We start from the raw sequence: 14,018 nt of genomic DNA, 5'->3' as shown, positions 1-14,018 counted from the left end.
GTAATTTATTATTATTGCATTATTTTCCTTTCAAAGAAAGAACTAGAATAATGTTAAAACCTATTGATTCTACTTATATGATTTTCAGAACTTCTTCGGCCCTGAGTTTGTGAAAATGACAATTGAACCATTTATATCTTTGGATTTGCCACGGTCTATCCTTGTAAGTAATAAAACCAATTTGTGTAACTCTTAGGAAGTAATTTCAGTAATTCTGTTTTTTAAAAACCAGTTAAAATTCTTATCATGCTTATTCGAATAAATGCCATTTATTTTTTTCAATTGCAGACCAAGAAAGGGAAGAATGAGGATAACCGAAGGAAAGTAAACATAATGCTTCTGAGTGGGCAGAGACTGGAACTGACCTGTGATACCAAAACTATATGTAAAGACGTGTTCGATATGGTCGTGGCCCATATCGGCTTAGTGGAGCATCATTTGTTTGCGTTAGCTACCCTCAAAGGTACCAAGGCATTTTAAATTCAGAGTATGATATGGAAACTTGGCAATAAGCAGACTTCCTATACCTGTTATTATGCCCAACCTCATTTTGGGAAATATTGACTAAATAAACAAGTCAGCATTGAGAAGCAGAAGTAAGTTAGGAACTCCCTTCCCTCTCCTAACTCTGTTCATTATTTTAATAGCTGTGTTTGTTAGGCACCTTCTATATCTGACGATGAAGTGGTTTTGGGTTTTTTTTTTGTTGTTTGTTTGTTTGTTTGTTTGGTTTTTTTTTGGCTATGGCTGCATAAAAATAGATTTTAATCATTATATTTTAGGAACCTTTTTATGTTAATTGCCTGTATATATACTCTAGAAATTAGTATCCTAATATGAGTCTTAATATATATCAGGATCCTATTTCTGAATTTCCACATCAGATTCTTTAACCCACTATCCTAAAACCATAATGTCTTTTTAAAATGATAGTCGATAACTGAAAATTAGTCATTTCATATATTTTTTAAACATTGCATCCACTTCATGACATTCACAACTACAGTAGTCTCAGAGCACAATTTCAGTAGAAACCTCTCCTATTTACCAATTATAGTTGCCATAGCAATAAGAAACTGTTTGGAATCTTCTTTCTTTAGTAAATCATTATATTTGCAAATTACTCTTCAATATTTTAGATTCCTGTTTACCTAAATTTAACTTGGAAAGGTTAGACAACAAAGTACCATAAATGACAATTGAAGGGTCAAATGATCCTGAAACTCTACAAGATCATGATAATGTTTTCTTTATCATAAAGAAATATTTTGTTCAACATAGCTTACTGAATTCGTGTGCCATAAAAATGAATAATTCATTTTTTTAAAGTCATCTAATATTCAGGTAGTACCTACTGATGTTCTATCACTTTATTAATTTCACTTTTCGACTAATCAGGTAATCCTATCTACCTAAAGATAGTCAATTAATCAGAATTTCTATTTATAATACACCTAATTTCTTAAACATGCTGGACAAAGCAGATTGTATTGACTAATCTTTTTATTTGGCAAGGCAATAGTTAAAAGATGACATTGAAAAATAAAAAGAAAATGATGACTGTCATTCCTCCTAGGTTTCAGCTGATAGATCAATGATAAACATAAGTCACTATTTATTGAATGCTTACCATGTACTATGTGCTTTACCAAGTGTTTTATATGCATTGTCATTTGATCCTTATAATAACCCTATAAAACAGGAATTATCAGTATCCTTATCTTATTGACAAGAAAATTGATGTCTAGAGAGGCAAAATAATTTATTCAATGTCATACAGATAGTAAATGATGTGGCTAGGAGTTGAATCCTGGCCAGGAGTTGAATCTATCTGGCCCAGTCTTAAAAGATTGAGCCGTATTGCCTCCCATCTATATGCAGTGCCTCAGAGCTGCCTGCCATACTTCTTAACAGTCTTGTTTAATTCTTGTATAATACTATTTTGTGCAAGTCTGGCCAAAAATGAAGAAATCAGAAAAAAAACATTAAAGTATTTTTTACTTTATCTGAATGTTTTTCTGATTCTGTTTTAGATAATGAGTATTTCTTTGTTGATCCTGATTTAAAATTAACCAAAGTGGCCCCAGAGGGATGGAAAGAAGAACCAAAGAAAAAGAGCAAAGCCGCTATTAATTTTACGTTGTTTTTCCGAATTAAATTTTTCATGGATGATGTTAGTCTAATACAGTGAGTACACAAGAGTTTCTCTTTTGCTGTTTTTCACCACTGGTCTTTTGACCCTTTAGCTTATTGATGACTGAATTATTTGATTCTGATCAATGATAATGTCTTCTTTATCGTAAAAGACATATTTTTTTCAACATAGTTTATGTAATCCTTATGCCTTAAAAAACAAGCTTTATAATAAACCATCTTGAAAACTAAACATATATGTCTATAACAAAAATCACCTTAATATTCAAGATCAGAAGCCTAGATGCTTGTGTGTCTATTTATTTTTTCCAGACATACTCTGACCTGTCATCAGTATTACCTTCAGCTGCGAAAAGATATTTTGGAGGAGAGGATGCACTGTGATGACGAGACTTCCTTATTGCTGGCATCCTTGGCGCTCCAGGCTGAGTATGGAGATTATCAACCAGAGGTAGGATTTATGTTTTTCTCCAGGGCCACGTTTATATTGGTGCTCTTCTATTTGGTGTAGTTAAGGACTAAACCTGGTTGAGGTGTTTGACATTTAGATACGGAGATTGTGAGGCTAGTTTTGAAACCTTTGAATGTCACTCTCTTCAAGCTTGCTAATCAGTTCAGTCATTCAACCTCACTAAAAGACTGATAACATTTCCTCTAAAACTCATTCCTCAGAGAAAGAAGTAGAAATACGTAGATGTATTTTATCTCTTGGCTGAAGCACAAACTTTAAGATAGGAGGAAGAGAGTTTGTTCCAATAAAAGGCAAACAGAATTGCTTACAAAAATATTCTCCTTTTTAGGTTCATGGTGTGTCTTATTTTAGACTAGAACATTATTTGCCTGCCAGAGTAATGGAGAAACTCGATTTATCCTATATTAAAGAAGAGTTGCCCAAACTGCACAATACCTATGTGGGAGCTTCTGAAAAAGAGACAGAGTTAGAATTTCTAAAGGTAAGCATCCAAGATTACGAATGATAAGCTTTATATCTTTTTCAAAAGAAGCAAAATGCGTTGGAGGACACATACATAAAAGCTCAAGTGCCCATAACTGAAACTGTGCATTATCTCATCTCATTTATTGCTGACTGAAACTGTGGTATTTTATTTTTCATTTCATCAAAGAGGTGAGTCAGTCTCAAAGAGGCAATGTAATGTTCCCAAAGTCAATGGCTAGTGTATGGGGCAAAACTATGATTTGAACCCGTATCTATCTGGCTATACATTTTATGCTTTTATACTATTCCACACTCTCAAAATCAAGATGCATTATAAAGAAGAAACAATTGAATTTGGTAAATAGCTGGATATGAGAGGCAAGTTCACATGATTCTAAAATTGTTTTGTTTTGTCTTTTCTCAGAAGGCTTAAAACTCATTTGCACCCTTTGAAAATGGTCTTTCCACTAACTGCCAACTAACTTACACAGGGGGAGGAAGTGAGAAAAATTGATTTGTGGTTATAGTTCTGCCACCAGTTTCCTGTAAGACCTCAGATAAATAGTAGTGTGTTGTCATCAAGAAAAATAGCACTATGTAAACTTCCAATATGAATAACAAGTATAATAAGATAGTGTTCCATCACAAAGAGAAACTTTTAGAACGTTCTCTTGTTTCAGCTCCCTAGGATGTAAACAATATGCCTTCCATTTGCTGCTCCATTTGAAAGGAGCCAGGTTTCCCAGCCCTGTGAAAATCTACGAAGGGGTTTCATTCACAGACTTAGACCACCTTTAATCTAGGATTCATGGTAAGAAAGGCAAGGTGGTTTGTTTTGTTTGAGTCTAAATTTAAAGATATTAAATCATGAACTTATGTTTTCGTTAGTTACTACATTTTTATTCTTATAATAAATATCAAGTTATGTTTTTATTAATAATGGTAGAAGGCAGATTGGCTCAGTGAAAAGAATCTGGGGATTTGCAGGCAGACAGTCTTGTATTTGAATTCTTCTTTCAACTAGCTGGGTGACCTTGGACGATGTACTTAACCTCTCTGAATTTCAGTTTTCCCCCTGTAAATAGCATGCCTAATGCATATTATGTTACCCTGCTCCTAATAACATATCTTATTACTTTTTCTCTTTAACTTTAGCATCTTTCTTCTAACCTAAGAAGTTTTTTTTTAACCTTGTTAACACAACCTTGTAAGTTTAGACTTATGCTGTATATTATATTGCCTTTGAAATACTTTAACTTTTTGTAAATCTGCTTTATTGAAGTATAATGTATAAACAGTAAAATTTACCACTTTTATGTGTTCAGTCCAATGAGTTTTCAAAAATGTATACTGTTGGGCAACCACCTCCACAGTTTTTTGCTGAGTAGTTTTTCTTTGTACAGATATACAATTTTATTTTTTCATTAAGTGATAGAAAGCTGCTATAAATATTCCAATATGCATTTTTCTGTGAACATATGTTTTATTTCTCTTGAAGTAGGATTGCTATGACCTAAGGTATGTATATGTTTAACTCTGAAAGAAATTGCCAAACTGTTTTCCAAAGTGGCTGTACAGTTTTACAGTCCTACCAACTGTGTCTGAGAGTTCCAGTTGCTCCACATCCTCAACAACACTTGGTATTTTCAGTCTTTTTCACGTTAGCCTTTGAACTTTGTGAGTAATGGTATATTGTTATGGTTTTAATTTGTATTTTCCTCGTTACTGTTTATGTTGAGCATATCTTCATGTGTTTGTTTGGTATTCATGTATCTTCTTTGTTGACATATCTAATAAAAAAACCTTTTGCCCAGTTTTCTATCTGGTTACGTGCTTCCTTACTGTTGAAAAGTATATATTCTGGATACAAGTCTTTTATCAGATAAATGTTTTACATTGATTTCTCTCCCAGTCTGTGGCTTCCCTTTATATTTTATTAGCATTGACTCTTAATGAGCAAGTTTATGATGTTAATGAAGTTTTCAATTTTTTCTTTTGTGGTTCCTGCTTTTTATGTCCTATTTAAGAAATTTTTGCTCATTTAAATTACTGAAAGTACTGATGGTTCCACTTACAATTTGTCGACTTTACAATGGGGTTTTGGGGGTATTAAATGAATTTTTGACATACGATATTTTTGACTTACAATAGGTTTATCAGGAGGTAACCCCATTAAAAGCTAAGGAGCATCTATATGCATATTTACTATGCATACTTTTGGGTCTCAGAAAAAATACTCCAAAAAGCATGGCACTTTGGCCTGCTGAGCTCTGAACTAAAATAGGCCTTAGAAGCTGCCGCAGAATCAAGGACATTCTGACTTCTCCTGTCCTCTCTTCCTCCCACTCCCAGCACAAGCTTAAATTTTACTTTAATATTCCCTTAGGTGCTTTAAGACCTGACCCACCAAAGAGAACATAATTGCCTTCTGTCCCCTCCCAAAATTTTATTATCTATCCTAGGAAAGGAGACTAAGGAATGTAACTGCACCTGGAGGGACTTTGTTCTGCCTCTTCGGTTCATTCAAATTCCAAAGAGAAACATTTATAAGTTAATATTTCTGTCTTGCAAATCCATTCATCTTCCCTAAACTCATTTACTATCCATCTAAAAATCACCTGCAGCACCACTACCCCCATTTCCCTCTCCCTTATAGGAGGGTATTTAAACCTCAACCATCTGGCCTGTCTTTGAGTCTTATATTTTATATGACTTCCATGTTTATACACATTAAATAAATTTGTATACTTTTTTCTCCTAAAAAAAAATAGAAGAAATTTTTGCTCACCCCAAGGTCACAAAAATTTTTTGAACTTTATGTTTTTAGCTCCTGTACGTAGGTCTGCAATCATTTTGGGTTAAGGGTGAAGTAAGGGTTGAGATTTATGTTTTTGGCATGTGGATTGTTGCAGCAACACTTGTTGAAGACTGTCCTTTCCACATTAAACTACCCTGGTACAGCTTCAGTATCTTGGTCACCATTTACCAAAGTGTGTTGCTGTGGTGTGGTATTGTTCCAACAGGTCTGCCAAAGACTGACAGAATATGGAGTTCATTTTCACCGAGTGCACCCTGAGAAAAAGTCACAAACGGGAATATTGCTGGGAGTCTGTTCCAAAGGTGTCCTTGTGTTTGAAGTTCACAATGGAGTTCGCACATTGGTCCTTCGCTTTCCATGGAGGGAAACCAAGAAGATTTCTTTTTCTGTATGTTCATTGAACCTCTTTTTATTATATTTTTAAGTGAATGTTCTTGATTTCCAATGTAGCACATTAACTGACTTTCCTTAAGTAACCTTTAGACAGTAGAGCTAATATATCTTAATATAATTTAACTCTTCCTTCTTGTATTGATAGGAAGTGTTGAGATTTTATTTGTTTGTGGTTTTTTTCAAGAAGTGATTTTTAAAAGAGTATTACACATTCCTAGCTGGTTATATGCTCAATTAACTTTAGTTAAATTACAACCAAGTTGAATTCTCTGTTAAGTCAGAACTTATTCTAAGGTCGTAACTTATTACCTGGAGAAATCCCCTTAAAGTTTTTAAGATAGATAATTATCTTAACTCCAGTGAACTTTGTCTAGCTCAGTAGTAGATCCCTCATAGCAACTGTTATTTTAATCTCAACAGTCCAGAGATTTACTGGATTTTATGAACTAGTCCCAGGACTTTCTGTCTTAGATTTTAGTGTATAATGTCTATAGAGATAAAGTTAGAAAAGTGATTTTTAGAAAATATATTTGTGAAACAGCTATAAAAACATATGTTGATTTAGGACATAGTTGGGATATCTGAACATTGAAGTGCCATATAGCAAACCCCAGAGGTGAATCAAAAATATGTTTTGATATTTTTTTCCTTGTGGTATTCAGAGACTATTGATACCTTTAGTTCATATTTGGGCTGAAATATGCTCTCACCAGAACAATTTTATAAAGATATCAAGGTCCTGAAGGACTCTGGATAATCTTCAACCTAGAGACCTTTGAAATCAGTTCTAGACCTGATTTGCGATTCTCCTACTTCCCCTGTATTTGGCAAAAATATCAACACATTTTATCTCTCAACCCAGCAGTTACATTATCCAATACCTGTCCATTCCCACATTTTCTTTAGCTTCCCACCACTTCTGTCCAGCCTTCATACTACCCAGATTCTACTTAACTGAATCACAGCTCTAATCATTATATATTGTTTAAAAAAAAAATTCTTATTGAACGTCAGGGTTTTTTTTAACCAACAGAGTGGAACACATATGTCTTATCATCTTTTTTTCAAACAGTTTTGGTATTTGTAAACATTGCCATAAACTCAAAATATTAATAATCTTATTAAAGGAAATTTTTTCCTTTGCTCATGGCTAGTATATACAATCTGATTTAGGCTATAATTTTTGAAAGTGGCAAGTAATATTAATTTTTTTCCTGAATTTGTTTATAATAATACAGTCACATGCCACATAATGACGTTTCAGTCAATAATGGACCATGTATACAACTAATGCTTATCTTTACTGTACCTTTTCTATGTTTACATAAATACTTAGCATTGTGTTATAGTTGCCTACAGTATTCAGTATAGTAACATGCTGTACAGGTTTGTAGCCAAGGTGCAATAGGCTATAACATATCATCTAGGTACATAGTAGACTGTCCCATCTAGGTTTGTGTATGTACACTGTATGTTTACACAATGACAAAACCACCTAACAATGCGTTTCTCAGAATGTATCTTCATTGCTAAGCACTGCATGACTGTATACTATTATATTTTCTATATTTATATGAGATGTAGGTAAAAAAAAATCCAATCTCTAATAATGGGAAATATAAGTAATATCTCTACTTATTAACAGATTATAGTATTTGGTCACGTAAAAAAGTTATAGGAAAGCATTCTAATTTTGAATACTCTTGATTAATGTTGTAGAAAAAGAAAATCACATTGCAAAATACATCAGATGGAATAAAACATGCCTTCCAGACAGAAAACAGTAAGGTATGCCAGTACCTGCTGCACCTCTGCTCTTCCCTGCACAAGTTCCAGCTGCAGATGAGAACAAGACAGAGCAACCAAGATGCCCAAGATATTGGTAAGGAGAAGCAGACTATTTCAGATGTCGTCAGGGTATATGCACAATTTTTGCCACAAATTTTAAAAGAACTACCATGTTTAGGATAAAAACTTACAATGTTATATACATGTGAAATGACTAAGTCAAGGCTATAAAAGTGTCACAAATGAAGCTGAGATTTCTAGTTCATGTTCATTTTGAGAAAAGCACCCCAGATCACTGGGGCAGTACCTGTTGAAATGTCTATTTTATAATGTAAACATTATAAAAGTCTGGGCCATGTAACATCTATCCACAGTAAACTTACACACTATTTGGGAAGCTAAGACCAACATATGTGAAACAATAATACACAATAGAGGTTCAAGATTTTAGTAACAGATTATATCATACAGACTTTATGATCCATACTACAAGAGAACAGAGAAGTGAGAGGCTGGAGTACTGGAGAGATGGCACTTGAATTGGATTTGAAAAGACAAAAATAATTTAAGTAGGTTGGAGATAAATGGAAGGACTTTGCAGATGAGGGAAAGAACATGGGAAACAAGGCAGAGGACAGGAGGGATAGGCACCCAGGTGAGTGAAGAGACAGGCCATACATTTATGTGGGTTGGCAGATTTACCGCCTCAGGAGTTTTACTTGAGTGCATCTCTATTTTGAGATTGAGATGAATAACCACAGTATCCAATATAAATGGTCAGGAGAGTGGTTTCACTTTCTTTTCAAAAAAGGAGCCAGTAGAAGAAACTGATTTGGCTCCCAAAAAATATCTCAGTCAGAACTGAAATATTTAAAGCTTACTCTGCAATTAAAGATTAAAGTTATATAAAACGCAATTCTGTACAAGTAAGTTCTGATAGGCTTAAGCAAAACATTCTGAAGTGTATGATTAAAAAATCTAATGGAATAGCACTGGTGAGCTTGTGCAGCACAGCCCTATAAATTTTTAATCCAAAATTTTTCACATTCTGAAATCTTAAGGAAAATATTTTCCGCATGGAATCGTACTGGGGTCATGGCAACCTATGAATGGATGTTTCGCAAACTTTCAGAATCGTGACGGAGGTGGGGGTTGTATGCATATTTAAAATGAAGAGTCCAGGAACCTACCTGAAACTTGGAGAATCACAGTCTTTGGGAACTGGGTCCTTAGAATCTGCATTTTAACAGGCTTTTTTCAGTAATGATTTTTACGCATGCTAAAATGTAATCACCACTACTATAAAGTAATCTCATAATTATTTTTCTTTCTCTGCTTTGCTCTGCTAAAAAATTTATGTATTCTTATATAATTACAAAGTATAGTGAAATATAAAACCTGTTGGTGTCATCAGCATTCCTACTTGGACTTATATTCTATTCAGCACAAACCAGAATTGAAAAATTGAAGGTTACTTCATCACAGATGTGGTATGGTAAAGACAGTTGGAAGACAAAGTATGAAACTAGCCTTCCATCCTCAACATTTCTTATACTGAAGAACAATATAGAATAGTAGTTAAGAGCATGAGCTTTGGAGCCAAACTGCAAGTGTCAAACGAGGCTCTATTACTTAGAAGCCTTAAACCCTTAGGCAAGCTACTTAAACTCTCTAGCTCAGTTACTCCATTTGTGAAATGATAATTATAAGGTTGTATAGAAGAAATGAATTCATACATGTAGTGCACTTTAAAAGTACCTGGTACAGAGAAAGTATTCAGTAAATATTCATTATTATTGTTATCATCATCAACATTGTTTTATCACTACCATAGTAATAGTAGTATCAGCAATAGTAGAAGATACTGCTACTATACTGTGTGCTACATAGTACACTACTATCTACCACTCTACTATGTAGTAGTAGTAGCAGCAGTAGTAGCAGATGAATGACCTTAGGAAAGTAACTAACTTTTTGCAGGCTTATTTTCTTCATCCATGAAGTGGGGAATGCTCTACATATCTCACAGTTTTGCCACCAGGATCACGACAGCTGTGTATGCATGAACTCATATTTGAAAGCACTTTAAGATGGTGTGGTCTACATCTTTTCCCAGATTTTGGCAAACCTTCGAAGGAATGATCACCTACTTAAAATTGCCTTAGAAGTAACCAGTGCCTATTTAACTATGTGTACTAGACAGGTGAAAATAACTGAGGTTATCTGTAGAAAGCTGATGGGCCAACAAATGTCTGCTGCTGCTTTAGAGTCATTGAATGTTGGTTCTAGAAAGAATCTTAGAGGTCACTAAGTCTAAAATTTTACCGATGCAGAAACAGGTTCAGAGAAGATAGTGTTTCCCCTAACTTCATAGTTAGAGGTCACACTAGGCTAGAACCCTGGTCCTAATTCTAATCTAGTATACTTTCTGTTTGATGAGTTTCCCAAGACCTGATTTGCATTGAGTTAAATTAAGATTAATAGTCACTTATACTGTGGGATAAACAGAATAAGTAAAGTCCCTTAATCAACATATGATTAAGTTGACAATATAAGGAAGCACAAAATGGTATAAGGGACTAACCAATAGCAGAAACAGAAATTAGAAAGCATGGATTCCAGACTGAGTGTAGAACTAGTAAGCCTTTGTGTTCAAATTTGAAACATTTTAGTATTAGGATACAGGCACATTCTAATGTCCTCCTTTCCCATACTGTTGATCCATATTGGAGTCCTTTCCAGGTAAAAGGCAGTAGAACAGACTAGATAAGTGGATTGTTTATGATCCCATCCTATGAGTATATGCAATATTTTAAGTCTTATCCTGGAGTAGGCTTATCAATAGATTTGAACAGCGTAATTCCTAATATGTTCACAAAACAGACAAAACCCAAACTGGACCAGCTGTCCTTATTTTTTCCAAAACTTGGTCTACATTTTTCTTAAGGATAAAAAAATCTATTGGGTGTAAAGGCATTTCCTGATAATTGAATCTTCATAAGATACCGTTTTGCTTCTTTAAAGGCTGCTCTCAAAGTAAAAGAAAATAGAAATAGTGTTACCTGCTCTAAGAAGAACTCCACATTTTAAGTTAAAAACGATTCTGGGAATTTTTAAGTGAAGGTCTTTTTTTAAGGTCTTGCATTTTCATGTCTTGTTTTAACTTGGTGTCTACTTCAGAGAAAGAGCTTTGAAATTTCCTGGTGACAATGAGACATATTTATTTAAACTTGATTCCTATCCATGAATATTACAAATCTTCAATGTTTTCCTGCCTGCTTATGATTGAGATCAAATGCCAGTTATTAATCTTCTTAGGAATTAGAAGATAAATGAAACAGAATCTAAAGATCTAAGTAATCATCTGACATTTTCTTTTCTTTTTCTTTTTTTCAACCTGGAACCCTTCAGGGAGTCATTTTCTTTTCAAAAGGAACTTTTCCGTGCTATTTTACATAGTAGTCAAGATTTATTCCAGACAGAATGCATCTCAGGGTTACTGCTTTCTGGAGGGATCAAAGGGAATGCCTTGCAATATGCGTTACTAAATGCATGAACAACTAAATCATCAGAAATTCTCTGCTTCTATCCTTTATTTACATGTGCTGCAATGCTTTTTTTAATAGTCTAAATGTTAAAATATTGATATGACATTGGTTCTTACAAAACAGAATAGCCAAGCACTTGTTTATAAAAAGTATTTCTAAATTTACCCTCAAAAAGAAGACTTTAGATGTTTATTTGGGAGCAAAAGGAATTGAAGCATAAGGAGATCCCCATCTCCCTGATCATATTAATTGACAGATACCAAAACAGAGAGATGAGTACTATTTGGTTCTCCCATGCCTCCAAGTCAGCAAGTTAGGAAGTTGAGAGTGGCATAGTAGTGAAATAACAAATAATTTGCCTTAAGAGTTTTTGGGGGGGGGGTGGGCAACAACATTATTGAGATACAATTCACATACCATATAATTCACCCATTTATAGTGTACAATTCACCATCACCACAATCTGCCTTAAGCTTTTAAAAGTACAATAATCAAGAGCTTTTTCCTGTGCAGAACTCCTCTGCTCAGCTTCTTTTTCAGGCTTGTATTCACCGTGTCAGCTCATCCAGGTTTCATCTCTCCTTCTCTCCATTCTTGGTTTGCTGATATTTTAGCAGGGACACTCCCAGGGTTGAAAACTACTCTGTTAAATGTCGTTCTCATTTCTAACTGAAAACCATAAGGAATTTGGGGTCAGCAAGCCTGAGCACCAAATATTATTGGATCCAAGAGAATCATTAAATGAAGTAGGAAACACTGAGTCGGCCGCAGCTGAAAGCTGAAAGGATGGAGAGATGGTATGAAAGCCAGGATCTTCAAACCTCCTCTTTAAAACCCTCGATGGCCATACTTTGAAAGCTACTTATGCTGGCAGTCAAAATGATGAAAAACTGCATGCTGTCTTTTCTTTATTTAAATAACTCTTCTCATAAAGGTACTCTGCAGTGTTTCCCTCATGTAAAGCAATCCTATTTCCTTGTAGAGAGAGCTTCGTTTAGGAGCCTGAATCTCCAAGCAGAGTCCGTTAGAGGATTTAATATGGGACGAGCAGTCAGCACTGGCAGTCTGGCCGGCAGCACCCTCAACAAACTTGCCGTTCGACCTTTGTCAGTTCAAGCTGAGATTCTGAAGAGGCTGTCCTGCTCTGAGCTGTCGCTTTACCAGCCATTGCAAAACAATTCAAAAGAGAAGAGTGACAAAGCTTCATGGGAGGAAAAGCCCAGAGGGATGAGTAAATCATACCATGATCTCAGTCAGGCCTCTCTCTATCCTCCTCGGAAAAATGTCATTGTTAACCTGGAATCCCCACCACAAACCGTGGCGGAGCTGGTGGGAAAACCTTTTCACCAGATGGGAAGATCTGATACAGAATCTTTGGCAGGATTCACAAAACTTAATAAGTAAGAATACGATTGACTTACCCAAACTGCATATTTGTAAATTATACATTTCATACATTTTGTCTTTGTTTTGACGTTTTATTATTTTCACCATACTTTTTTTTACATTGACACTTCCCTCCTACCTTCCTTTTCCCTCTTCAGTTCAAAGTCTGTTGCAAGTTTAAATAGAAGTCCCGAAAGGATGAAACATGAATCAGACTCCTCAGCCATTGAAGACCCTGGGCAAGCATGTGTTCTAGGTCAGCATGAACAAGCTTACCTTTTTTGTCCCGTACCTCATGCTCAGAGGGAAGTAAATGAGATCATGTTAATTATCTAGAAATTATTTTGGATTCTATGTCCTGACTTCCAAAACTGTGAATATAAACTTTTAGGTTACTTAAAATACACCAAATCAAGAGTCAACTTAGGCCGGGCGCGGTGGCTCACGCCTGTAATCCTAGCACTCTGGGAGGCCGAGGCGGGTGGATCGCTCAAGGTCAGGAGTTCGAGACCAGCCTGAGTGAGACCCCGTCTCTACTAAAAATAGAACGACATTATATGGACAACTAAAAATCTATATAGAAAAAATTAGCCAGGCATAGTGGCGCATGCCTGTAGTCCCAGCTACTCGGGAGGCTGAGGCAGTAGGATCGCTTAAGCCGAGGAGTCTGAGGTTGCTGTGAGCTAAGCTGATGCCACGGCACTCACTCTAGCCTGGGCAACAAAGTGAGACTCTGTCTCAACAAAAAAAAAAAAAAAAAAAGAGTCAACTTAACAAGTGACTAACTAGTAATGGCACAGACTATGCCTCAGTTTCCTCTTGGTCTTGGTAGCCGTGACAGTCGTACTGAGGGAACACAGTCTTACACTATTGCATTGGTTCACCTTGCTCTGACTTTTCCTTACAAGCCTGTGTGAGTGGACTCTGGTAATGCTATATTTTTTGAAGAAAGGTTTATTTAGGATGCTTTCACCTTAGCCTGAACAGAATTATC

At 35.3% G+C, this 14,018-nt stretch overlaps 1 protein-coding gene across 8 annotated transcripts in view; it reads left to right on the top strand.

Annotated features, from left to right (window-relative positions):
* The window catches only part of PTPN13 (protein tyrosine phosphatase non-receptor type 13), a 149,987-nt gene that overhangs the window by 87,840 nt on the left and 48,129 nt on the right, over window positions 1-14,018 (top strand). For 6 of the 8 annotated variants that reach the window (XM_069485534.1, XM_069485530.1, XM_069485529.1 and 3 more), the window contains 9 exons: window positions 89-163; window positions 289-463; window positions 2,034-2,187; window positions 2,467-2,605; window positions 2,955-3,107; window positions 6,115-6,297; window positions 8,022-8,184; window positions 12,621-13,038; window positions 13,183-13,280. In XM_069485534.1, the coding sequence (XP_069341635.1) occupies window positions 89-163; window positions 289-463; window positions 2,034-2,187; window positions 2,467-2,605; window positions 2,955-3,107; window positions 6,115-6,297; window positions 8,022-8,184; window positions 12,621-13,038; window positions 13,183-13,280 (1,558 nt within the window). The remainder of the gene's footprint in view (window positions 1-88; window positions 164-288; window positions 464-2,033; window positions 2,188-2,466; window positions 2,606-2,954; window positions 3,108-6,114; window positions 6,298-8,021; window positions 8,185-12,620; window positions 13,039-13,182; window positions 13,281-14,018) is intronic. The other 2 variants (XM_069485536.1, XM_069485537.1) reach the window with 1 other exon arrangement.

The sequence above is a fragment of the Eulemur rufifrons genome, chromosome 13 (genome assembly GCF_041146395.1).
Source record: "Eulemur rufifrons isolate Redbay chromosome 13, OSU_ERuf_1, whole genome shotgun sequence".
NCBI lineage: Eukaryota > Metazoa > Chordata > Mammalia > Primates > Lemuridae > Eulemur > Eulemur rufifrons.
Note: the sequence above shows the minus strand (reverse complement) of the source record. Positions and strands in the feature narration are given on the sequence as shown.